The sequence below is a fragment of the Schistocerca cancellata genome, chromosome 1 (assembly GCF_023864275.1).
Source record: "Schistocerca cancellata isolate TAMUIC-IGC-003103 chromosome 1, iqSchCanc2.1, whole genome shotgun sequence".
Lineage (NCBI taxonomy): Eukaryota > Metazoa > Arthropoda > Insecta > Orthoptera > Acrididae > Schistocerca > Schistocerca cancellata.
Window position 1 is genome coordinate 453,385,099 of NC_064626.1, and position 25,246 is coordinate 453,410,344.

The window sequence follows — 25,246 nt, forward strand, 5'->3', positions numbered from 1 at the left end:
TCACTTTTATTCACATGGCACTAGTGACATGTTAGATAACAGAAATTGTTTCAAGTATCGAATCCCACTAGTAGTCAGATACGGTAATTGCAGGTGTTGATGAATCATTATAAAGGTAGATTGAATGACTTAGTGTGTGCGGGGGTTGGTGACTTTCATGAGTCGCAATTAAACAGTTTACAAATTACAAAATGGTTAAATTCCTATTTAGCTAAGAAAATACAGAATGATGACAACATTAATAGCAATACTAATAGTAATATTCATATGCAAGCAGGACAGATAACAAAAGTGATCAGGAAAATACTGAGAGGCGGCTTCGACAAAGGAAACAGAGAGATGTAACGGGAGGTGGGGTATTGGATATGCATCAGATGTAAAGCTCTGTAGGTGGATTCAGTAGAAGTAGTGCAATTTTTGGAAGTAGTATCAGATTTACAAGTTCAAATAAAAGGACTGGGCTTGGCAGAGCATAAACATGTTACAAATATTGAGAAGCACAGTAAGGAGGCCGTTAGTGGAATGGTTCATACAAGTAGTAGAGCATAAAAAGGGCATAATTGAGTTTCAATGGACGATTTGTAAGAGCAGAATACCACCCAGTACACTCACCATATAGAAGGGAACAGTGCTGGTCAGAAAGCATTAGAAGTTACGTTCACAAAATATGAAAAAGTCTAGAATATTATGGTTAGCATACATGGGGTTACACATTGTGCACCATAATTAGGTGTGTTGAACCATAGGGACAGACACAGAGCCAGCTTTTGTCAATGACCTGTAGTTTTGACGAATTGAATATGGTTTTACAGTACATACAGGTAATACAATACGTGGAAGAATGGTGTGCAGTCAGAGCAGCCATATTGCTCAGAGCTGTGAATGTATGAAGAGGCAATGGCAGTCGGAATTTAAATGACAATGGGGGACAGCCACACAATGCTGGTGTCGTGGAAAGGAAGGACGCTTTCAACAAAATTGTGCAAGCAACAAAATTCTGTAAAAGAAGGATTTATCAAGGTGTGGAAACCCTATAATAAAAGACAAAACATGAGGGCATCTCCTGCAACCTTGAATTCAAGTAATTACCCCTAGAGATGCAAGTAAGTTACACTTTATTTGTATTCTGATTAATGAGGAACCCGTTCATGCATTATTAGATTCAAGAATGTGACTGCTCAGCAATGGATCATGCAACACTAGGCCCACTGTAAATGGCCTAACATTACAGAGGGACAGGAGAAATATATGGCTGTGAACAATACCATGATAGGAGTGATCGGAGGAGATTTTGCTAAAATCAGAGTGGAAGTTTGAGGTAAAAATAATATCAAGCTTGGTTATCCCATGTATACCAGGATCTGATTTTATTGTGAAGGTAGGGTTGATTTTGGATTGGTCAGGAAAAAGATTTTACTTTAAATTAAAACATGACACTGTAACATCATTCTGTATTTATAAGGGCGAACCTAACATAATATGTAGGAATAACAGGTAACAAGTAGCTCAAATTGACAGCTCAGTTAAATGTAGTCATGGTCCATTAAGTGATCCTGGCAAGGAAGACAAGCAACAAATTAAGACTATTTGCCAGAAGTTTAGGGATGTATGGACTTCTGAGTTGGGGAGGAGCTCATTAGTGGAATACATGATATAATTTACAGATAATATTCTGGTGTGCAAGCTACGTTATCGACTCACCCCCTGGGATAAAAATTCTGCAACAACTAATAGAAGGCATGTTACATAAAAAGTAAAATATGTCCATCGGGAAGTCTCAACATGTGGCACCTGTTTTCACTGTAACAAAATCCAATGGGGAGCATGGACCAGTATTAGATTACAGAGAGTTAAATAAAAAGATCAGTCTATGGTTGCTGCCTCTACTTCATTTAAATTTAAGTTTTGAGTGATTCAAGGAAGCAAAGATCTTCCCTACCCTTGAACTACACGAAGACTATAATCAGATACCCTTGGCCAAAAAATCTAGATCACTAGCAACATTTACTTCAGACTGGAATATTTATGAATTTAATAGTGTTCCTTTGAGTTTATCTTGCAGTTTATAGATCAAATATTTTCTGATATTATGTGTGTGTACATGTACAATTATTTGGATGACCTCATAATTTACAGCAAGAATATGAACAAACATTGTTGACATTAGCCGAAGTGTTCATGTGTCTTAGAAAGGCAGAACTTATGGTTAATCTGGAGAAAATAATGTAACCTGTGCTGCAATACAGTTTTTAGGTCATGTGGTAGCACTGGAAGAAGTGATCATTGGCCTGGGGAGGGTAGAACCAAACAGCAAAGGAATAACCAAATTCATAAGAAAGGTGAATTTCTTTAGGAGATTCAACCGCACATTTGCACAAGGAGCTGCCCACTCAGTGAATTGAGGAAAATGAACAAAAGCACAACAAGAATCCTTCAAGGTCTTAAAACATGTGCCAAGCACAGCTCTCATGTTGGCAATGCCTGATTTTACCAAACAATTTGTACTGCAGACAGAAGCTTCTATGCTGGCGGTAAGGGCAGTGATGTTACAAGAAGGGGAGGAATGATGATAACCTATAGTGCATGCATTGAGAACTCTCAATGAATTGAGGAAGAAATGTCCATTGTATGAAATTGAACCATTAGCAGTTCTCTTTGGCTTAGAAAAGTTCAGATTTTATTTGGAGCACACACACTTCCACTTAAAGATTGATGATAAAGCATTGGATTGAGCACTGGGGAAGCTACGAAAAACTGGGCACGTTCCCAAATGGGCTGTGACGATATTAGCCTTTAATTTTGAGGTAGCTAACATTATGAGAAACGATAATGTAAATGCCGATACCTTGAGTAACATATTCGAAACTGACTTGGGGGAACTGGAACAACTGCCACACACCATTAACGTAATTCTCATGGATAAACCACAACTATTTAAAGGAGAATATTAGGATAACAATAGCTACATTTATGATATCACAGAAAGACTACAAAAGGGAGAAAATATTACACCATAATCAATTAAACAGGGAATGTTGTGTTGTACTGCACACTATAATAAGAAGGCCAATACAAGAGTCCTACACAAATTAGTACCATACAAACTCCACGAGCCCCAGTAGGACGCCACTTAGGAATATTTAAGATTAAAATAAAATCCATAACTTTGTATGGTGCAATACAGATACCAACATTAAGACCAGAATTTCAGTGTGTAGGACACATGCAGAAAGTAAGCCAGCACAGAACAATAAAATAGGTTGCTACCATCTAAACCTGCTGAAAATGTGTTTGATAAGCTTTATGTTGATTTTGTAGAACTTTTACCTAAATCTAAGGAAGGGAATTGTTACGTCTTGGTTTGAGTAGACACATTTTCAATTCCATGTGGTTCTTGTCCCTGAGGACAGTTAGCACCAAATCAGTTATATACACACTGAAGAAAATATTTGCCACATGCGGTCCTACATAACACTAGTTATGGACAATGAATCATGTTTTGCTTCGAAAGCATTAAAATACAAATTTTTGTATAAACCTAGGCACAGTGCAACAACTCCATACTACCCAAACACCTTATATGTGGAAAGGGTTGATAAAAACTTGCATTCAGCATTAAAAGCTTGCAACAGCAAAGATCAGTATGGTTGGGACCAATATCTACCATGGCTCTTGCTGACCTTCAACACTGTGAAACGTGGGAGTCACTGGGCCATCCTCGCAGAGTTGTTCCTAGGGTACAGGGCTGCAACACCACTGAGTAACTTGTGGTCTACGTTGCCAGAGAAGATAACACCCTGCCAAATGGTTACTCAATGGAGAAGGACAAGGAACAACATCCACAAAGTGCAGCAATAAGAGAGGCAAAACTGTAACAGAACTCAACAGTCAAACCCCTACCAACTAGGTGACCAGTAATGGAACAAAATTTGGAACTAAGGAGCTATGACTTCCTTATACAGAACTATAGCAGATAGTAGGGATCTTAACTATGGTGACCCTCTTGCTATTTAATCCTGAGAAAAGGAAAAACATTTGGAGCTCATCACTCCCAAGGTAAGTGGATGACCAAAGCCATGGATAAGTAATAACATGTAGTATATGATCATTCAGAGGAAAATGTTGGGATGATCAATAAGGAAATTGAGAAGGTACAAGAAATTGAGGAGATGTGAAAAGGACATTTTGAATAGTTACTAAGTCCCAACAGAAATACTGATGAGGGAAACGAGAAGCCAGGGAATGTAGAGGATACTGAGATGGACCCAAGCTAGAAAGAAGCAATAAAGACCATGAAAGGAGAAGTACTTGGACCATATGTAGTGAGACCAGTGACATTGTTGAAGTGCAGTAGCTCTATTAGCTCATGAGAACAGAATGGACCGAAAGGAGGAGGACACCTGATGACTGGAAAAAATGAAATTATAGTGTCAATTTTTAAGAAGGGCTGCAACAAACTACATGAAATTTATAGGAGAGTAACTTTCATGTGTCATGCTGCCAGTATTTAAGAAGACTCTGGAAAAAGAGAGTAAGGAAAAGTTGCAGGAGGAGGGGAGAGAGGAACAATAAGACTCCGACAAGAAAAATCTGCAGTGGATCTAATTTGTAGTGTAAGGCAGCTACAAGAGATAAACTAAGAATATGGCAAAAGTTTAATAATAGTGTTCCTAGACACTTAGTAGGCACATGATAATATGAAAAGAAGCAAGATATGGAAATCACTTCAGAAAATAGGAATTTGAGGCCCAACTATGGAAAGAATAAAGGAAATGCATCAAGGAAGTGAGAGTTGCATGAAAGTAGGATAGAACATCGAATGGTTTGAACATAAAAACAGACTGAAGCAAGGGAGTGCATTATCCACTCTTCTACTTTTCATCACCATTATGGATGAGATAATGAGAGGCCTGGTAGTGTGATTAGGAGATGAAAATATGAAGAAATGGCATTTGCAGATGACTTACACACTAAGTGATCAAAAGTATCTGAACACCTCCAAAGACATACTTTATCATATTAGGTACATTGTGCTGCCACCTACTGCTAGGTACTCCATTAGCGATCTCAGTAGTCATTAGGCATTGTGCGAGAGTGGACTAGAGTGCTCTGCGGAACTCATGAACTTCGAATGTGGTCAGGTGATTGTGTGTCACTTGTGTTATACGTCTGTAAGTGAGATTTCCACAATCTTAAACATCCCTAGGTCTACTGTTTCCGATGTGACAGTGAAGTGGAAACATAAAGAGACACACACAGCACAAAAGTGTACACACACCAACCTCGTCTGTTGACTGACAAGAGACCGCAGGCAATTGAAGGAGGTCGTAATGCGTAATAGGCAGACATCTATCCAGACCATCACACAGGAATTCCAAACTGCATCAGGATCCACTGCAAGTACTATGACAGTTACGCGGGAGGTGAGAAAACATGTATTTCATGGTCGACCGGCTGCTCATAAGCCACACATCATGGCAGTAAATGCCAAACGATGCCTTGCTTGGCGTAAAGAGCATAATCATTGGACGACTGAACAGTGGAAAAACATTTGGAGTGACGAACCACGGTACACAATGTGGCAATCCGATGGCAGGGTGTGGGTATGGCGAATGCCCAGTGAATGTCATCTGGTAGTGTGTGTAGTACCAACAGTAAAATTCAGAGGCGATAGTGTTATGAAGTGGCCGTGTTTTTCATGGAGGGGGCTTGCACTCCTTGTTGTTTTGAGCGGCACTATCACAGCACAGGCCTACACTGATGTTTTAAGCACCTTCTTGCTTTCCACTGTTGAAGGGTAATTCGGGGATGCCTACTGCATTTTTCAACACGATTGAGCACCTGTTCATAATGCATGGCCTGTGGCGGAGTAGTTATACGAGAACACTTTTGGTATGTTTTGGAACGCTGACTTCGTGCCAGGCTTCACCGACTGACATCAATACCTCTCCTCAGTGCAGCACTCTGTGAAGAATGGGCTGCCATTCCCCAAGAAACCTTCCAGCACATGACTTAACATATGTTTGTGAGAGTGGAAGCTGTCACCAAGGATAAGGGCAGGCCAACACAATATTGAATTCCAAAATTACCGATGGAGGGCGCCACGAACTTTTAAGTCATTTTCAGTCAGGTGTCCAGATACTTTTGATCACATAATGTAGGTTTGGGGATATGGAGAAGGAAAGATATGAGAAACATTACATGTATGGGAGGAAGTGGTGGGACATTATGGATTGAAATTTAATGCAAAGAAGTGTAAAGTGATTGTGACAATATGTAATATGGGGACAGCAGCAGTGAATTTAAGTATTAGAGGGTAAGTATTAAAGAAAGTAAGAAACTTCAGGTACCTGGGAAGCATAATAGAAGATAAGGATGCAAATAAAAGGAGATGGCAAGTCTGTGGTTTCCTATAGAATGTAAGAAGCCTTGTCTGAGAAAGATGTACCATCAAAAAGTTAGCAAATGTTGTACTGAGTGTGTTACACCCCAACACTCATAGGAATTACTAGAAAGGATAGAATAAGGAATGAGTCCGTGAAGGAAATAGTGAAAGAGAATCCCATACAGGAGACTACAGAAAAGATTATGGTGCGGGCATGTTAAAAGAATGGGAGTTGGCAGGATACTGTGACAGTCCCTTGACATGAAAATAGGAGGCAAGAGACTGAGAAGACCGAGAGACATATGGACCGTTAGAGTGAAGGACTGTGTGACGAAGAGAGGAGAAGACTGGGACAGGGTGGAGAGAGAAACACGGAGGACAGAAAGACATATTCTACACAAACAGGCCCAACCCGGACTTGGATGTTTCAGAAGAAGATGAAGATGATGATTATGATGATGACGATGATGTTTATGACGATGATGTAACAATATTTATTTCTCACTTCGTCACTCATTTTGTCATAGATCAAATGAGTGTGATTTTAATGTATTTATGAATGGAAATATACTTTTGATGGAAAACACAGTCAGCAGGGCAGGCAGTAGAAAGAAGGAACAGGGAAAAGATGCATCACCCTAAACATCTGCTGAAAAGTAAAATTTGCACCTAGATACTGAAGAGAAGGACAAATTGTTTCTATAGTAAACAGAAATCAATATGAGGATAAGGCAAAACTTCCTTTGTGTAAAATAAGCTCATTTTAAATTAATTCCGTCTTTTCACTAACCAATTCTGTTTTTCATTCAGGGCAGATTTTCTTCCAAAGTATGTACTTCTGAGTGCTCCTTTTGGTCCCATTCTCATTTCACCTTTATTTCTATATCAAGTTTTAATTTTCAAAAATTTGCTGCATAAACTACAATTAAGATTTACCTCTTCTGTGTGAAACAGAACAAAGCTAACTCCTTTAATTGGTTCATCATCACTCGTGACTGAACCAGAGACATCATATCCCGCTACAACAAGACTTCTGTCACCAACATCTGCATTTCCCTTTGTAACTTGAACTTGTACAATGTCTTGCACCATTTTCCATTTTGGGTGTGAGGCCTTTATAATGTACTGGCCTGGAAGAACTGGAGTAAACTGGAAACTACCATCATCACCTGTACTTGTTTCATACAAATGAGGAGCAGCAGACTGTCCCTCGAGTGAAAGTGCAACTTTCACTCCCTTGGGACCTTGGCGAGCACCTGCACTGACAACCTGAAATTAAAACCAAGTCAAAATACAAACTAAATTAAATATTTACACTAATAACAGTCAAAAATAATGTGGACTGATTTCCAACTGTTTTGCAAATAATAAATAGCATACCTTGCCTGATATTGCAAACCCTTTAAATATAAAATTGATATCTTGCCCTTTGCTGCAGGCATCTGTTGTTCCATCCACATTCAATGAAACTACTTCTGGTTCAAATGTCCAACCTGCTGGTGGATGTATCTGAAAAAATTTCTGTTAGTAGCAGCAATTATTCACTGATAAAAATAGTACACTAAAGAAAGATAGTTCATTACTTTAAGGACATATTCTCCTTTGTCATACAGTGGTAGGAAATAATAACCATTATTTGGTGCACAATCTGTCTGATCTTTCAGACTTCCCTGTTTTGTGTACCTGAAAAGAAAAGAAACGAAGTGTATTTGAAGTTATTACACACAACACTGTCATACGATTAATGTACCAAGCTCTAATGTACTCTAATTTGGCACAAAATAATCACTGTTTTACACTTCTAGGTTTTGGTTGATAATTGCTTGACGCATCAAATAAAACATAAAATGATAATAAAGTAATTTCTGAAAGAGAAAAGAAAAATGTGTGTTTTAACCCAATATAGAACAATAAATCACATTTAAATAATGCAACAAACATCAGTTTTCTTTGTATTCAAGATAAGCAGGAAATATGAAACAAAAAATAATTTAGAAATGTACTTTTTTACTGGAAGACATCTGTACTGCCTTGTTTCACAGTTATATCTAATTGTGTAACTGAAATACACGATTCAGAAATTTCAATAAGCTTGTAAAGCTGAGAATAATGTCATTCAGGAGCCTTAGAAATGAACAAAAGTAATTCCAGTCAACATAATCAGAAAAAAATTACTACACCTTAGTGAGGATAGACAGGGCAGGATGATGTACCCTCACTCATGACTTGCGCAATTTCAGAGATCACGTGTCCATACAGTTCACAGGCCCACTTATAGGGGCCACCTGAGTCAGTCCCCTGGTGTGCTCTGGTGATCCATCAAAGAAACAGTATTGTTTAAGTGAGTGTTAGGCCTATTCTGTAACCTGTATTATTCTTGTCCATTCAGTGTGTTCAGTGCTACATGCAACCGGACTTCATTGTATCCTATGTTGATTCAATAAAGCACTATGTTCCATAAATCATGTTTTTTACTGCTATAACAAACTTGGTGAAGAGTGTGGATTAGGTTTTCTCTGCTTGTTAGAGTCAGTGCTAAGTCAGCTGACAAACATATCGTTGGATGAAATACTCCAATGCCTCACTGCCCAGCAGCAAGCATTTGCGAAACAACAGCAAGCTCTCACCACCACTCTCAATCAAGTGGCATCTGCGTGTTCGTGGCAGGTTACTCTTCCATCAGTGCAACCATTGCCCTTTCTAGCAAATGATGAATTGGCTGAAGACTGAGACTCCAATAAGACACAGTTACGCCAACATTTCTAGGTTTTTTTACATGAGCGATGCAGACCTGTGTGAGGCATTCTTTCTTTCCTGGCTTTTGTCACGTATGTGTCAGTTGTTGGGCCTACTTTCACTTTTGCGAGAACTAGCCAGCTTATCATTTGATGAAATGTGCGGGCTTCTCTCAACCTGTTACTGTGACAGAAGACATGTCACTGCAATGAGTGTAGAGTTTTACTATTGTCAGAAACAACCAAATCAATCTAGCCTGGGCTACAGAATCACACGGGTTGAACTGTCATTATAAATTTGTCACTAATAGCCATCATGAATCCTACACTTATCACATGGTGCATGATATCACTCATCTCGACCTGGATAAAGAAGTTCGAGAAAAAGCACTTCAATGTGAGAATCCGACGCTTGCGGATGTGCTCAATATAGTACAGTCCTTTGAAGTGTCACAAGCTGCAGATGATCAGACTGTTGTGTGGGGGGAGGTATCGGATGTTGTTCAGTCAACCCACGTTAGGCAAGCTACAAGTATTCAGGATGGTGGGGTAGCCTTTACTGCAGTATGACCTAAGATGGACACAGCAGAATAGGCTGCATCACAACAGTAGCTCCATGCCCCTCTTCTGTCTCGCCTGTACTGCTTTGTCGAACTGGAACATGCTACATGCCCTAAACATTGGGCTGTTTGCAACAAGTGCTGAAGGAAAGACTGCACTGCATCGGTGTTTAACTCAGACCTGTTTCGGTTATATGTGTTTAATGCTTTTGGTTGCTACATTGCCATAGGGATAAATTTTGCGTCAGATCAAGTTCCACATCAGCAACTGGAGTCCCTCTGCTCTGAGTTTCTGTCAAAGTTTTGCCCTGGGCTCAGCTGTGCTATCGGTTTTCAGCCCACATTACCATGAAAGAGCCTGCCTGCCCTTGTTTTTTCTGGGCGGGTAGGTGCCTATTGCATTGCGCTACGCTGTCAAGGCCAAATTAGACCGTTAACATTGCTCAATGTCATTCAGTCAATTTCTTCCAGTGAATGGGCTACACCACTAGTCATCGTTACGAAGCCAATGGCTTAAGCTTTGCCGTTGCGGCGACTTCACCCTGTCATGATTAAGGCACAGTCCGTGATAGATACATACCCTTTGCCCCACCCTGATGAGTTACTCGCAAAATTATTAGGCAGCCAGTAGTTTTCCAAGATTGATTTTTTGGAAGCATACCTCCACTAGGTGCCTCCTCATAGTCAAAACAGCTTTCAGCCTATACCAATATCAAGGCTTGGATCCTGGTGCCACTAGCATGCCTGCAATTTTTTTTAACATTTTTAGAACCGTTGACAGCCTCTGTACCCAGCTGCATCAATTACCTCAACAATAATGTTGTTTCGGGTTCTTCCACCGAAGGCCACCTCAGCAATCACCAACAGTTGTTTTGTATTGCAGTTTGTGGGTTTCAAGTGCAATCTTGTCAAATCCCAATTTTCCAGCCATCAATTGAATACCTAGGTTTTGAGGTTTTTTGCACAAGGGTAAAACCATTGAGTCACGACTTTGCCACTGCCGAACTCCATTAAGGAACTGCACGCATTTCAGATAAAGTTGCGTATTATCAAATGTTTTTACAGGATGCGTCCACTGTTGGTCAGGACAGGGCATGCACTTTTATGTAAAAATTTGTCTTTCTTCTGGTCCCCAGCTTGTAACAAATAATTCATTTTGCTTAAATGTAAGTTTCAATCTGCCCCATGTCAGGCCACTTTTCAGCCGGGACAGTATCTCGTGTTGGCTACAGATGCCTCTCAGTATGGTCTTGGCACAATGTTGGTGCAAACATATGTAGATGGGTCTGGATGACCCACTGCTTATGCTCCTAAGCATTGGTATTGTCAGTTTGAAAAGGAAGCTTTAGCAATTGTGTTTTCCCTTAAGAAATTTCACATCATCTTATATTATTCTAAGTTCCATTTAATCATGGATCACAAGCCACTGATTGCTCTTCTTAAGCCTTCGGCTTCCATGCCAGACAAGGCAGTGCATCATTTGCAGCAGTGAACACTCTACCATTATCAGATCCATTACTGGCCGACAGCGCAAGGTGACAATGCCAATGCCTTATCTTACTTTCTGATCGGGCTGGACCCAGCATTTGATCAGGGTGAGTTGTTTTGTTTCTGTTTACATACTGAGAACTAGAACGTAGTCAATGGTTTTCCCATCACAAGTGCCATGATAGCATCGCCCTACACCATGGATCATATACTTAGTCCTGTCCTCTCTTTAGTGCATCACGGGTGACTGGAAAAACCCCTGGGCCATGCCTCGGATCCTTGGAAAATTGCTTCTCCCTCCAGCATCACCTTTCTGTATTTGATGGGGTTCTTTTGTTAGCTATGTAGGATGCTGCTCCCCAGATTATGATTACCACTTCATTAAGCTGTAATGTACTGCAGCTTCTGCATGTTGGTCATTGGGGGACCTCTCGCACCAAAGCTTTGGTCTGATAGCATGTGTATTGGTTGGGCATAGAAAGGGACATTATGCAGCTTAATGCTGCTTGCACTCACTGTGTTCAGCAGCAGACAGCTCCATGGGTGTCTTTTTCACCCCGGCTGGTGCTGCTGTGCACATGGGAGCATACCGGTACACATGTTGAATTTGCTGGGCTCTTTCTAAACCAATATCAGGTTATTCTAGTGGATGCCTATTCCAAGTTTCCGTATGCGGCACGTTATCTGTCCACATCCATATTAGCTACTATTTTAGCCTTGTCTAAGGATTTGCAATTGAGGGACTTCCATATAACGTGATTACCGATAATGGCTACCAGTTTGTCAGGCTAGTGGTGTTCGCCATCTCATAGCTCCACCTTTTAACGTCAATCTAATGGTGAGGTTGAATGCACGGTTCGTATGTTTAAAATTCAGATGTGAATTATGTATCTGACTGACAGGTCCCCTGAAGCTGCTTTAGACCATTTTTTGAGTTCATACCATTTCCAAGGACAAGAGCACGGCTGAGCTGTTATGTGGATGCCAACCATGGACCTCCTTCACCTGCTGCATCCGACACCATATCCACAGACATTGGTGGCTCTGCGACGGCTCTGGCAGGGCATTGTTTTCTGGGCTTGTGATTTTGGCCTCTGGGCGAACTAAGTTCCTGCCACCATCAAGAGCCACCGGGGTCGACACCTGTGTGATGCATGCACTCCTAATGGGCAGATGTCCTGTCACTTCTACCAGCTGTGGTCACACACATGGGGGAGGGGGGGACGTCTGTTCTGGAGCACTCATTGCTCCCCCACCCTGCATCCTGTTCCTGTATTGCAGATGGTCCAGTTCATGCCTCAGCAGGGTCACTGCCTGGCAGATTGCTGTCGAGGTCTCTGCCCCTGATGCTGCTGCAGCCAAGGCCAACTCCGTTGCTCGGTCCTGTGTGGCCACTATCTCCAATGCCCCTGCTGACCTTAATGAGGATGTCACTGTGGAGGTGCCATCTCCAGTTCTGCACTATGGCCTCTCACAAAAGGTGGGATAGTGCACCAAAACACTCCCTCATCACTTACCCCTACTCACCGGTGTGTGCAAGCCACATACTGCAGCCGCCATCGTCGGGCGATGAAATGGACATCAGTGCCGTCATTGGTGTTTACTGTGACTAAAAAGCTCAGTGCATTGTGCAATCAGTGCTTTTTTTTCATGGTACCAGTGCTTTTTTCAGTCCCAGTTTTTTTTTTTTCAATACTAGTGATTTCTTTCAGTACTACTGCATTTTTTTCTGTGCCCTGCATTTTTCTGTGCCTAGTGTTTTTAAGTACGTATGTGGTTTTCTTAACAATTGTATGGGAGTAGTTATGTAGTTTCACGATTTCAGAGAGTGCATGTCAATACAGTTCACAGGTCGCTTATAGAGGCCATCTGTGTTTGTCCCCTGGTGGGCTGCGGTTAGCCGCCAAAGAAACAGTGTCATTTAAGCAATCACAAATGAATGCTTGTCCTATTCTGTAACCTGAATTACTGTTGTTCTTTCAGTGTGTTCAGTGCTACGCACAACCTGTACTTCTCTGTATCTTATGTTGACTCTATAAAGTACTGTGTTCCGTAAATCGGATTTGTTCTTGCTACAATACAGGACATCCACACTCTTTGGGAAGACTGCTTTCAGGTTGAATGGAGTTTTTGTGAAAGTGCTACATGTGACTATGGTGTGGAGAACAGTCAACAAAATATATTTTGGAGAACTGATCACTTCATGCATTTAAAACTTGTCTGGATTCCTTGCATGTAGTGACACTGAGTTCTGCTGTCTGGCAGTCAAATTTAAACAATAATTTGTGATTAAGAAACTTCCTGGCAGATTAAAACTGTGTGCCCGACCGAGACTCGAACTCGGGACCTTTGCCTTTCGCGGGCAAGTGCTCTACCATCTGAGCTACCGAAGCACGACTCACGCCCGGTACTCACAGCTTTACTTCTGCCAGTACCTCGCCTCCTACCTTCCAAACTTTACAGAAGCTCTCCTGCGAACCTGCAGAACTAGCACTCCTGAAAGAAAGGATATTGCGGAGACATGGCTTAGCCACAGCCTGAGGGATGTTTCCAGAATGAGATTTTCACTCTGCAGCGGAGTGTGCGCTGATATGAAACTTCCTGGCAGATTAAAACTGTGTGCCCGACCGAGACTCGAACTCGGGACCTTTGCCTTTCGCGGGCAAGTGCTCTACCATCTGAGCTACCGAAGCACGACTCACGCCCGGTACTCACAGCTTTACTTCTGCCAGTACCTCGCCTCCTACCTTCCAAACTTTACAGAAGCTCTCCTGCGAACCTGCAGAACTAGCACTCCTGAAAGAAAGGATATTGCGGAGACATGGCTTAGCCACAGCCTGGGGGATGTTTCCAGAATGAGATTTTCACTCTGCAGCGGAGTGTGCGCTGATATGAAACTTCCTGGCAGATTAAAACTGTGTGCCCGACCGAGACTCGAACTCGGGACCTTTGCCTTTCGCGGGCAAGTGCTCTACCATCTGAGCTACCGAAGCACGACTCACGCCCGGTACTCACAGCTTTACTTCTGCCAGTACCTCGCCTCCTACCTTCCAAACTTTACAGAAGCTCTCCTGCGAACCTGCAGAACTAGCACTCCTGAAAGAAAGGATATTGCGGAGACATGGCTTAGCCACAGCCTGGGGGATGTTTCCAGAATGAGATTTTCACTCTGCAGCGGAGTTTGCGCTGATATGAAACTTCCTGGCAGATTAAAACTGTGTGCCCGACCGAGACTCGAACTCGGGACCTTTGCCTTTCGCGGGCAAGTGCTCTACCATCTGAGCTACCGAAGCACGACTCACGCCCGGTACTCACAGCTTTACTTCTGCCAGTACCTCGCCTCCTACCTTCCAAACTTTACAGAAGCTCTCCTGCGAACCTGCAGAACTAGCACTCCTGAAAGAAAGGATATTGCGGAGACATGGCTTAGCCACAGCCTGGGGGATGTTTCCAGAATGAGATTTTCACTCTGCAGCGGAGTGTGCGCTGATATGAAACTTCCTGGCAGATTAAAACTGTGTGCCCGACCGAGACTCGAACTCGGGACCTTTGCCTTTCGCGGGCAAGTGCTCTACCATCTGAGCTACCGAAGCACGACTCACGCCCGGTACTCACAGCTTTACTTCTGCCAGTACCTCGCCTCCTACCTTCCAAACTTTACAGAAGCTCTCCTGCGAACCTGCAGAACTAGCACTCCTGAAAGAAAGGATATTGCGGAGACATGGCTTAGCCACAGCCTGGGGGATGTTTCCAGAATGAGATTTTCACTCTGCAGCGGAGTGTGCGCTGATATGAAACTTCCTGGCAGATTAAAACTGTGTGCCCGACCGAGACTCGAACTCGGGACCTTTGCCTTTCGCGGGCAAGTGCTCTACCATCTGAGCTACCGAAGCACGACTCACGCCCGGTACTCACAGCTTTACTTCTGCCAGTACCTCGCCTCCTACCTTCCAAACTTTACAGAAGCTCTCCTGCGAACCTGCAGAACTAGCACTCCTGAAAGAAAGGATATTGCGGAGACATGGCTTAGCCACAACCTGGGGGATGTTTCCAGAATGAGATTTTCACTCTGCAGCGGAGTTTGCGCTGATATGAAACTTCCTGGCAGATTAAAACTGTGTGCCCGACCGAGACTCGAACTCGGGACCTTTGCCTTTCGCGGGCAAGTGCTCTACCATCTGAGCTACCGAAGCACGACTCACGTCCGGTACTCACAGCTTTACTTCTGCCAGTACCTCGCCTCCTACCTTCCAAACTTTACAGAAGCTCTCCTGCGAACCTGCAGAACTAGCACTCCTGAAAGAAAGGATATTGCGGAGACATGGCTTAGCCACAGCCTGGGGGATGTTTCCAGAATGAGATTTTCACTCTGCAGCGGAGTGTGCGCTGATATGAAACTTCCTGGCAGATTAAAACTGTGTGCCCGACCGAGACTCGAACTCGGGACCTTTGCCTTTCGCGGGCAAGTGCTCTACCATCTGAGCTACCGAAGCACGACTCACGCCCGGTACTCACAGCTTTACTTCTGCCAGTACCTCGCCTCCTACCTTCCAAACTTTACAGAAGCGAACCTGCAGAACTAGCACTCCTGAAAGAAAGGATATTGCGGAGACATGGCTTAGCCACAGCCTGGGGGATGTTTCCAGAATGAGATTTTCACTCTGCAGCGGAGTGTGCGCTGATATGAAACTTCCTGGCAGATTAAAACTGTGTGCCCGACCGAGACTCGAACTCGGGACCTTTGCCTTTCGCGGGCAAGTGCTCTACCATCTGAGCTACCGAAGCACGACTCACGCCCGGTACTCACAGCTTTACTTCTGCCAGTACCTCGCCTCCTACCTTCCAAACTTTACAGAAGCTCTCCTGCGAACCTGCAGAACTAGCACTCCTGAAAGAAAGGATATTGCGGAGACATGGCTTAGCCACAGCCTGGGGGATGTTTCCAGAATGAGATTTTCACTCTGCAGCGGAGTGTGCGCTGATATGAAACTTCCTGGCAGATTAAAACTGTGTGCCCGACCGAGACTCGAACTCGGGACCTTTGCCTTTCGCGGGCAAGTGCTCTACCATCTGAGCTACCGAAGCACGACTCACGCCCGGTACTCACAGCTTTACTTCTGCCAGTACCTCGCCTCCTACCTTCCAAACTTTACAGAAGCTCTCCTGCGAACCTGCAGAACTAGCACTCCTGAAAGAAAGGATATTGCGGAGACATGGCTTAGCCACAGCCTGGGGGATGTTTCCAGAATGAGATTTTCACTCTGCAGCGGAGTGTGCGCTGATATGAAACTTCCTGGCAGATTAATACTGTGTGCCCGACCGAGACTCGAACTCGGGACCCTTGCCTTTCGCGGGCAAGTGCTCTACCATCTGAGCTACCGAAGCACGACTCACGCCCGGTACTCACAGCTTTACTTCTGCCAGTACCTCGCCTCCTACCTTCCAAACTTTACAGAAGCTCTCCTGCGAACCTGCAGAACTAGCACTCCTGAAAGAAAGGATATTGCGGAGACATGGCTTAGCCACAGCCTGGGGGATGTTTCCAGAATGAGATTTTCACTCTGCAGCGGAGTGTGCGCTGATATGAAACTTCCTGGCAGATTAAAACTGTGTGCCCGACCGAGACTCGAACTCGGGACCTTTGCCTTTCGCGGGCAAGTGCTCTACCATCTGAGCTACCGAAGCACGACTCACGCCCGGTACTCACAGCTTTACTTCTGCCAGTACCTCGCCTCCTACCTTCCAAACTTTACAGAAGCTCTCCTGCGAACCTGCAGAACTAGCACTCCTGAAAGAAAGGATATTGCGGAGACATGGCTTAGCCACAGCCTGGGGGATGTTTCCAGAATGAGATTTTCACTCTGCAGCGGAGTGTGCGCTGATATGAAACTTCCTGGCAGATTAAAACTGTGTGCCCGACCGAGACTCGAACTCGGGACCTTTGCCTTTCGCGGGCAAGTGCTCTACCATCTGAGCTACCGAAGCACGACTCACGCCCGGTACTCACAGCTTTACTTCTGCCAGTACCTCGCCTCCTACCTTCCTAACTTTACAGAAGCTCTCCTGCGAACCTGCAGAACTAGCACTCCTGAAAGAAGTTTGGAAGGTAGGAGGCGAGGTACTGGCAGAAGTAAAGCTGTGAGTACCGGGCGTGAGTCGTGCTTCGGTAGCTCAGATGGTAGAGCACTTGCCCGCGAAAGGCAAAGGTCCCGAGTTCGAGTCTCGGTCGGGCACACAGTTTTAATCTGCCAGGAAGTTTCATATCAGCGCACACTCCGCTGCAGAGTGAAAATCTCATTCTGGAAACATCCCCCAGGCTGTGGCTAAGCCATGTCTCCGCAATATCCTTTCTTTCAGGAGTGCTAGTTCTGCAGGTTCGCAGGAGAGCTTCTGTAAAGTTTGGAAGGTAGGAGGCGAGGTACTGGCAGAAGTAAAGCTGTGAGTACCGGGCGTGAGTCGTGCTTCGGTAGCTCAGATGGTAGAGCACTTGCCCGCGAAAGGCAAAGGTCCCGAGTTCGAGTCTCGGTCGGGCACACAGTTTTAATCTGCCAGGAAGTTTCATATCAGCGCACACTCCGCTGCAGAGTGAAAATCTCATTCTGGAAACATCCCCCAGGCTGTGGCTAAGCCATGTCTCCGCAATATCCTTTCTTTCAGGAGTGCTAGTTCTGCAGGTTCGCAGGAGAGCTTCTGTAAAGTTTGGAAGGTAGGAGGCGAGGTACTGGCAGAAGTAAAGCTGTGAGTACCGGGCGTGAGTCGTGCTTCGGTAGCTCAGATGGTAGAGCACTTGCCCGCGAAAGGCAAAGGTCCCGAGTTCGAGTCTCGGTCGGGCACACAGTTTTAATCTGCCAGGAAGTTTCATATCAGCGCACACTCCGCTGCAGAGTGAAAATCTCATTCTGGAATTTGTGATTACTTATGTACCTATTAGTGTGTGTTCAGAAAGACTATAAGATGAAATTAATAATAATAATAACTCAAATCTTTATGGCACACAGGTGTCAATACACGTATAGCAATTATTCTAATAGATTGCTTAATGGGGAACAAATATGGGTGGCCCACTAATCAATCTGCACTATACACAGTGTGGTGAGTCACAGCCTGCTACCATTTGGATCAAATGTTAGAAAGACGATGATCCACGATCTGTTATGAACACCTGTTGAAAAGACTTAAACTGGAAAGACTATATCATGTAACTTTCCAAAAGGCTTCATTCAGCATGTTTTAATCTGAGAATCATTTGAAAAGTTTGCACCAGAAAAGATGTTTGATTGATGTTTATTTTCAGTGCTTCTGATCTGTTGTAGCTTGTGGAGTAGTATTCTTTTGAAAAACTTATGCTCATTTAAAAGAAGTTTTTGCATTACAGAAAAGAGCTACTTGAATCATGTTTCACAGCACTACAGGGGTACACTGCAAGGTCCTATTTGAAAAATGTTTATACTTACAGTAGCATCCTTATACACATACTGGTACAAATGTGCATCAATAATCAGTGCTAAGCTCAGAGATATAAAAACTAACAGTGACAATCATACAGGGTGTTTCAAAAATGACCGGTATATTTGAAACGGTAATAAAAACTAAACGAGCAGCGATAGAAATACACCGTTTGTTGCAATATGCTTGGGACAACAGTACATTTTCAAGCAGACAAACTTTCGAAATTACAGTAGTTACAATTGTCAACAACAGATGGCGCTGCAGTCTGGGAAACTTTATAGTACGATATTTTCCACATATCCACCATGCGTAGCAATAATATGGCGTAGTCTCTGAATGAAATTACCCAAAACCTTTGACAACGTGTCTGGCGGAATGGCTTCACATGCAGATGAGATGTACTGCTTCAGCTGTTCAGTTGTTTCTGGATTCTGGCAGTACACCTGGTCTTTCAAGTATCCCCACAGAAAGAAGTCACAGGGGTTCATGTCTGGCGAATAGGGAGGCCAATCCACGCCGCCTCCTGTATGTTTCGGATAGCCCAAAGCAATCACACGATCATCAAAATATTCATTCAGGAAATTAAAGACGTCGGCCGTGCGATGTGGCCGGGCACCATCTTGCATAAACCACGAGGTGTTTGCAGTGTCGTCTAAGGCAGTTTGTACCGCCACAAATTCACGAAGAATGTCCAGATAGTGTGATGCAGTAATCGTTTCGGATCTGAAAAATGGGCCAATGATTCCTTTGGAAGAAATGGCGGCCCAGACCAGTACTTTTTGAGGATGCAGGAACGATGGGACTGCAACATGGGGCTTTTCGGTTCCCCATATGCACCAGTTCTGTTTATTGACGAAGCCGTCCAGGTAAAAATAAGCTTCGTCAGTAAACCAAATGCTGCCCACATGCATATCGCCGTCATCAATCCTGTGCATTATATCGTTAGCGAATGTCTCTCGTGCAGCAATGGTAGCGGCGCTGAGGGGTTGCCGCATTTGAATTTTGTATGGATAGAGGTGTAAACTCTGGCGCATGAGACGATACGTAGGACGTTGGCGTCATTTGGACCGCAGCTGCCACACGGCGAACGGAAACCCGAGGCCGCTGTTGGATCACCTGCTGCACTAGCTGCGCGTTGCCCTCTGTGGTTGCCGTACGCGGTCGCCCTACCTTTCCAGCACGTTCATCCGTCACGTTCCCAGTCCGTTGAAATTTTTCAAACAGATCCTTTATTGTATCGCTTTTCGGTCCTTTGGTTACATTAAACCTCCGTTGAAAACTTCGTCTTGTTGCAACAACACTGTGTTCTAGGTGGTGGAATTCCAACACCAGAAAAATCCTCTGTTCTAAGGAATAAACCATGTTGTCCACAGCACATTTGCACGTTGTGAACAGCACACGCTTACAGCAGAAAGACGACTTACAGAATGGCGCACCCACAGACTGCGTTGTCTTCTATATCTTTCACATCACTTGCAGCGCCATCTGTTGTTGAAAATTGTAACTACTGTAATTTCGAAAGTTTGTCCGCCTGAAAATGTACTGTTGTCCCAAGCATATTGCAACAAACGGTGTATTTCTATCGCTGCTCGTTTAGTTTTTATTGCCGTTTCAAATATACCGGTCATTTTTGAAACACCCTGTAGATACAACCATAGAAGCCTGCAAAAATTTATCCAGGGGAAGCAAGACTCTAATAGCCACTGTTTTTATAGGTGACAATAAATGTTTTTTACACCAGAAAATTGATGATTATCCATTTCTATAAGTGTATAAGAATTCTGTAATTTATAAAATCTCTGTATTCCAGACTCCAGGGGGAGCACATGCCCCCTTCCCGCTATGCACTGCAAATATCTATGACTATGATACTTGCAACTGTGCTTCACATTATGTGGGGTGACCAAGAAAAACATGTACTCAAAGACATCAGAGCGACATTGGTGTCAAAATTTATAATGCACTGCCAGTATACATCAAGAGCTTGGAGAAAGTAAGTTAAAAACATGTCAACTCGAGAAACAGTTTTACATTTTAAGTAAACAATTTAGCTTACAAAAATACAAATCATTTGTGAAACTGTTATGTATATTTTTATTTACAATGAGTATACTGTTGTTACAGTGTGAGTATTTACACGAGATTGTTACTGTTGTTGGTTTTCTGTTTTCTTTGTTACAAATGTAGTTGTTACATTTGCATCAAATTGATTAAGTGAGTCTGACATACAACGGGTAATGAAGTGTTATGGATGAAGCTGTGTTGCTAGGAGTTCATGTGTTTATCTTTCTATAGCTAATAAATGTACTTCATGTTCTAGTAATGTAATTGTTTACAGATCTCGTGCACGGTGTAATCTGTTCTTAGTATGTTCATGATGGCATTACTGACCATTCCTTATACAAACAAACGGTTGAGATATTGCAGTGTTAAGCTAAATGATTTGCATTTGGAAGGAGAGCAACCAGACTTAGGTTTTCCATATTTTTCCTATGTCATTGAAGTGAATTCTGGGGCGGTTCATTAGAAAAGTCTGTGTCCAATTACCCACCCCATTCTGTTTAATACTGGACAAGTTTGTGTAGATGTGAAAATATTTTTGTAATATATTGGACAAATCCTTTGTTATAATATTACACAGCCACTGGACAAATAAACCCATGAGTGATATAAGAAGCCCTACTGCAATGTAAGAGTTCCAGGGATATCAGTAGTTTGGTTTAAGTGAAAGAATATTGGGAACAATGGATTAAAAAAAACACCAGAGAATGGCTTTAGGTGAGGGACAAACAGCTACTTCAGCATCTTCTACATGATAGCTATATGGCCAAATTAATAACAACATGGACCGGACATCAATAATAGGCTAAGTGTCACAATTTTAAAAAATAAGTGAAATCCAAAAAACAAATCTAAATACCATTGTCAATAACTTCAAAACCAGGCTAAATGCCATGAGCATTGACAGTTGAGGCAACAAGATTCAGCAAGTGGCAGGAGAGACTGTATGTGCTGGCCCAGAGCTCAGATTAAAGTGTAAAATGGGCAAAGTGTGACCAAGTTTTACAGTTCACTGTGAGTCTTGTCTACATTGTAAAATCTAACCTTATTCTTTGGATTAAAATCTGTTGACTATGCCTTCAGTTTGTTGTTTTCAGTCTTATTTTTGAGAGCATTTTGTACAAACAATGGATATAAAAAACAAGTAGAATCAATTCGAGATGAAATGAAACATCATGGAAGTGAAGGTAAACCTTACATGTAACATAAAGACAAGTTTGCAGGTAGGAAAACTGAGCCTAAAGAAAAGATATGTGCAAAATATTTATTCTGATAGGAAGGCTCCTTCCTGTCAGCACCAGCTTTTCTGAATTGCACAGGTGGGAACACTCCCATGGCCTCAACCTACACTACTGTCCATTCTTCAGGCACCAATACGCTTCTCTGCTTCCATTCCAGCACTACAAACATCATTCTATTCAATGCACCTATCAGTCTTTTATGCCTCCCCTATTTCTCTCCTTTCCACTCACTCCCCCCCCCCCCCCCCCCAAATCTTTCACATGCTCCTAGCAGCCCTACCATGTCCCAACACATCCCTGTACTCTCCCACAAGCACCATTACACCTTCCCACACCCCTACTTTTCTATACCTTCACCTCCTGGCCCTAGCCTCCTCCTTACCATAGATTGCCTTTTTCCATCAGGTGCAGTAGCTGTGCACAGTCTGACTTCGGTGGCCAGAGGCAGTGATCATGTGCGAGCTGTGCTTGTGTGTATGTGTTTTCTACTTTAGAAAAAGGCCTTTTCAACAAAAGTTCAAATCGTAGCAGTCTTTTTGTTATGCCCATCTGCGACTCACCAGTTCCTCCACATGGTGAGCAGCAGTCGATCATTTTCATAATATTATTGCTATTCCATGCTGGCTTTCCACTGTTCGAAATATTTATTTATAATATTCAATGTTGTTATCTAATATTTGACCATTTTATGGAATATATATATATTTTAACAAAAGAAAGACTTTCAAAAATATCTTTCTTAGTCCGTGTGATGTAAGATTCTAACTTTTGCTTTGTTTAAACTAAGCAGCAAGTGTAAACTAGTAAGTTTTTGCATCCCACTTAAAGAGAGTCCTTTTCAACAACTTCTTTGTATTCACAGATAATGTGAAGCAAAACTCATTTTGATGGATCTGATTGTTACTACTTCTGTATGGAAAAGGCATCATGGTCAATATAATGTCGCAAAGGACAGAAAAGGCAAGCTATGGTTTGTCATTCATTGCCTGTTGAAGACGATGGCATTTGTTACGGCACAAAATAGTAAGGGGTAAAATCAGAAAAAAAAATTTTAAAGGTCACTCGTGCTGCCTCAGGCATATTCAAGTCTGCCAGAGACAGAGGCGGAAGCAGGAAGTGAGTCATTATGTTGCAAGTGTGTCAGGTCGACGACATTGTCTGCCAAGTAAGGAATAAGCATTCAGCAGGGAAAAAAAGGACCAAAAACTAAAGCAAGTGAGACAAGCATATTCGTTAGCTTGTAAGGCACGTTGCAACAAACTGTATTTGTTTATTCAGATCATAAAGGAGGGACTGACACAGTAGTTAACAGCCTGTTAAGTGGATGTAGCAGAATAAGGTGGACAAATTTGGTTATTATGAACCAAACTTGGCATCACAGCCTCACACTAGCTCCCTGTAAGTACTCCAGCTCTTATCATCAGTTGATCACTGGGATTAATGGCATTCATAGCACTAGCACCTGATTCCATAATTATGATACTGTAGTGAATCTAAATCCTAGATCTCCAGCACTGTCCATAAACTAGCCAAAGATGTTCTCCAGATGATGGCCTTCACTGAATGAACGTCATGCTGCTTGCTGCCTACCATCTACAGATGGAACAACTGACCATCTTCCGACAACACATCATAGAGTGCTGCCAATACAAGACTTCAACATGCAAGCCAGCATCAGGGTCTCCTGGGTTCACATTCATGTTCAACACTAAGGTGCCTTCAGACTGTGAATGAACAACTGAACTCTAATGATGTGTTAGCGGCATTGTTGACACTTCACATATTCCCAACAGCTATCCCAACTTCGTGCAGAGGTGTCCCCCATTGGCCCTCTGTACATTGTACAGATCTGTAAAAACACTTTTAGGCACTTTTTGCAATAATCATAACTCTCCTGTCAGCCAAAATACAGTGAAGTATTGTTCACATAAGTGCACAGTAAAAAGGTCCAAGGAAGTAAGAGGTTACCACTAATATATAGGATGTTACAAAAAGGTACGGCCAAACTTTCAGGAAACATTCCTCACACACAAATAAAGAAAAGATGTTATGTGGACATGTGTCCAGAAACGCTTAATTTCCATGTTAGAGCTCATTTTAGTTTCGTCAGTATGTACTGTACTTCCTTGATTCACCGCCAGTTGGCCCAATTGAAGGAAGGTAATGTTGACTTCGGTGCTTGTGTTGACATGCGACTCATCGCTCTACAGTACTAACATCAAGCACATCAGAATGTAGGATCAACAGGTTAGTGTTCATCACGAACGTGGTTTTGCAGTCAGTGCAATGTTTACAAATGCGGAGTTGGCAGATGGCCATTTGATGTATGGATTAGCACGGGGAAATAGCCGTGGCGCGGTACGTTTTTATCGAGATAGATTTCCAGAACGAAGGTGTCCCGACAGGAAGACGTTCGAAGCAATTGATTGGCGTCTTAGGGAGCACGGAACATTCCAGCCTATGACTCGTGACTGGGGAAGACCTAGAACGACGAGGACACCTGCAATGGATGAGGCAATTCTTCGTGCAGTTGACGATAACCCTAATGTCAGCGTCAGAGAAGATGCTGCTGTACAAGGTAATGTTGACCACGTCACTGTATGGAGAGTGCTACGGGAGTACCAGTTGTTTCCGTACCATGTACAGCGTGTGCAGGCACTATCAGCAGCTGATTGGCCTCCACAGGTACACTTCTGCGAATGGTTCATCCAACAATGTGTCAATCCTCATTTCAGTGCAAATGTTCTCTTTACGGATGAGGCTTCATTCCAACGTGATCAAATTGTAAATTTTCACAATCAACATGTGTGGGCTGACGAGAATCTGCACGCAATTGTGCAATCACGTCATCAACACAGATTTTCTGTGAACGTTTGGGCAGGCATTGTTAGTGATGTCTTGATTGAGCCCCATGTTCTTCCACCTACACTAAATGGAGCATGTTATCATGATTTCATACCTGTGCTGCTAGAACATGTGCCTTTACAAGTACGACACAACATGTGGTTCATGCACGATGGAGCTCCTGCACATTTCAGTCGAAGTGTTCGTACGCTTCTCAACAACAGATTCGGTGACCGATGGATTGGTAGAGGCGAGCCAATTCCACGGCCTCCACGCTCTCCTGATCTCAACCCTCTTGACTTTCATTTATGGGAGCATTTGAAAGCTCTTGTCTACACAACTCCGGTACCAAATGTAGAGACTCTTCGTGCTCGTATTGTGGATAGCTGTGATACAATACGCCATTCTCCAGGGCTGCATCAGCGCATCAGGGATTCCATGCGACGGAGGGTGGATGCATGTATCCTCGATAACGGAGGACAT

At 43.1% G+C, this 25,246-nt stretch overlaps 1 protein-coding gene across 1 annotated transcript in view; it reads right to left on the bottom strand.

Moving 5' to 3' along the window:
- The window catches only part of LOC126176795 (nodal modulator 3), a 171,573-nt gene that overhangs the window by 132,797 nt on the left and 13,530 nt on the right, over window positions 1-25,246 (bottom strand). The window contains exons 2-4 of the mRNA XM_049923975.1: window positions 7,969-8,068; window positions 7,766-7,894; window positions 7,322-7,654 (exon numbers count right to left, since the gene is read on the bottom strand). Coding sequence (XP_049779932.1) covers window positions 7,322-7,654; window positions 7,766-7,894; window positions 7,969-8,068 — 562 coding nt within the window. The remainder of the gene's footprint in view (window positions 1-7,321; window positions 7,655-7,765; window positions 7,895-7,968; window positions 8,069-25,246) is intronic.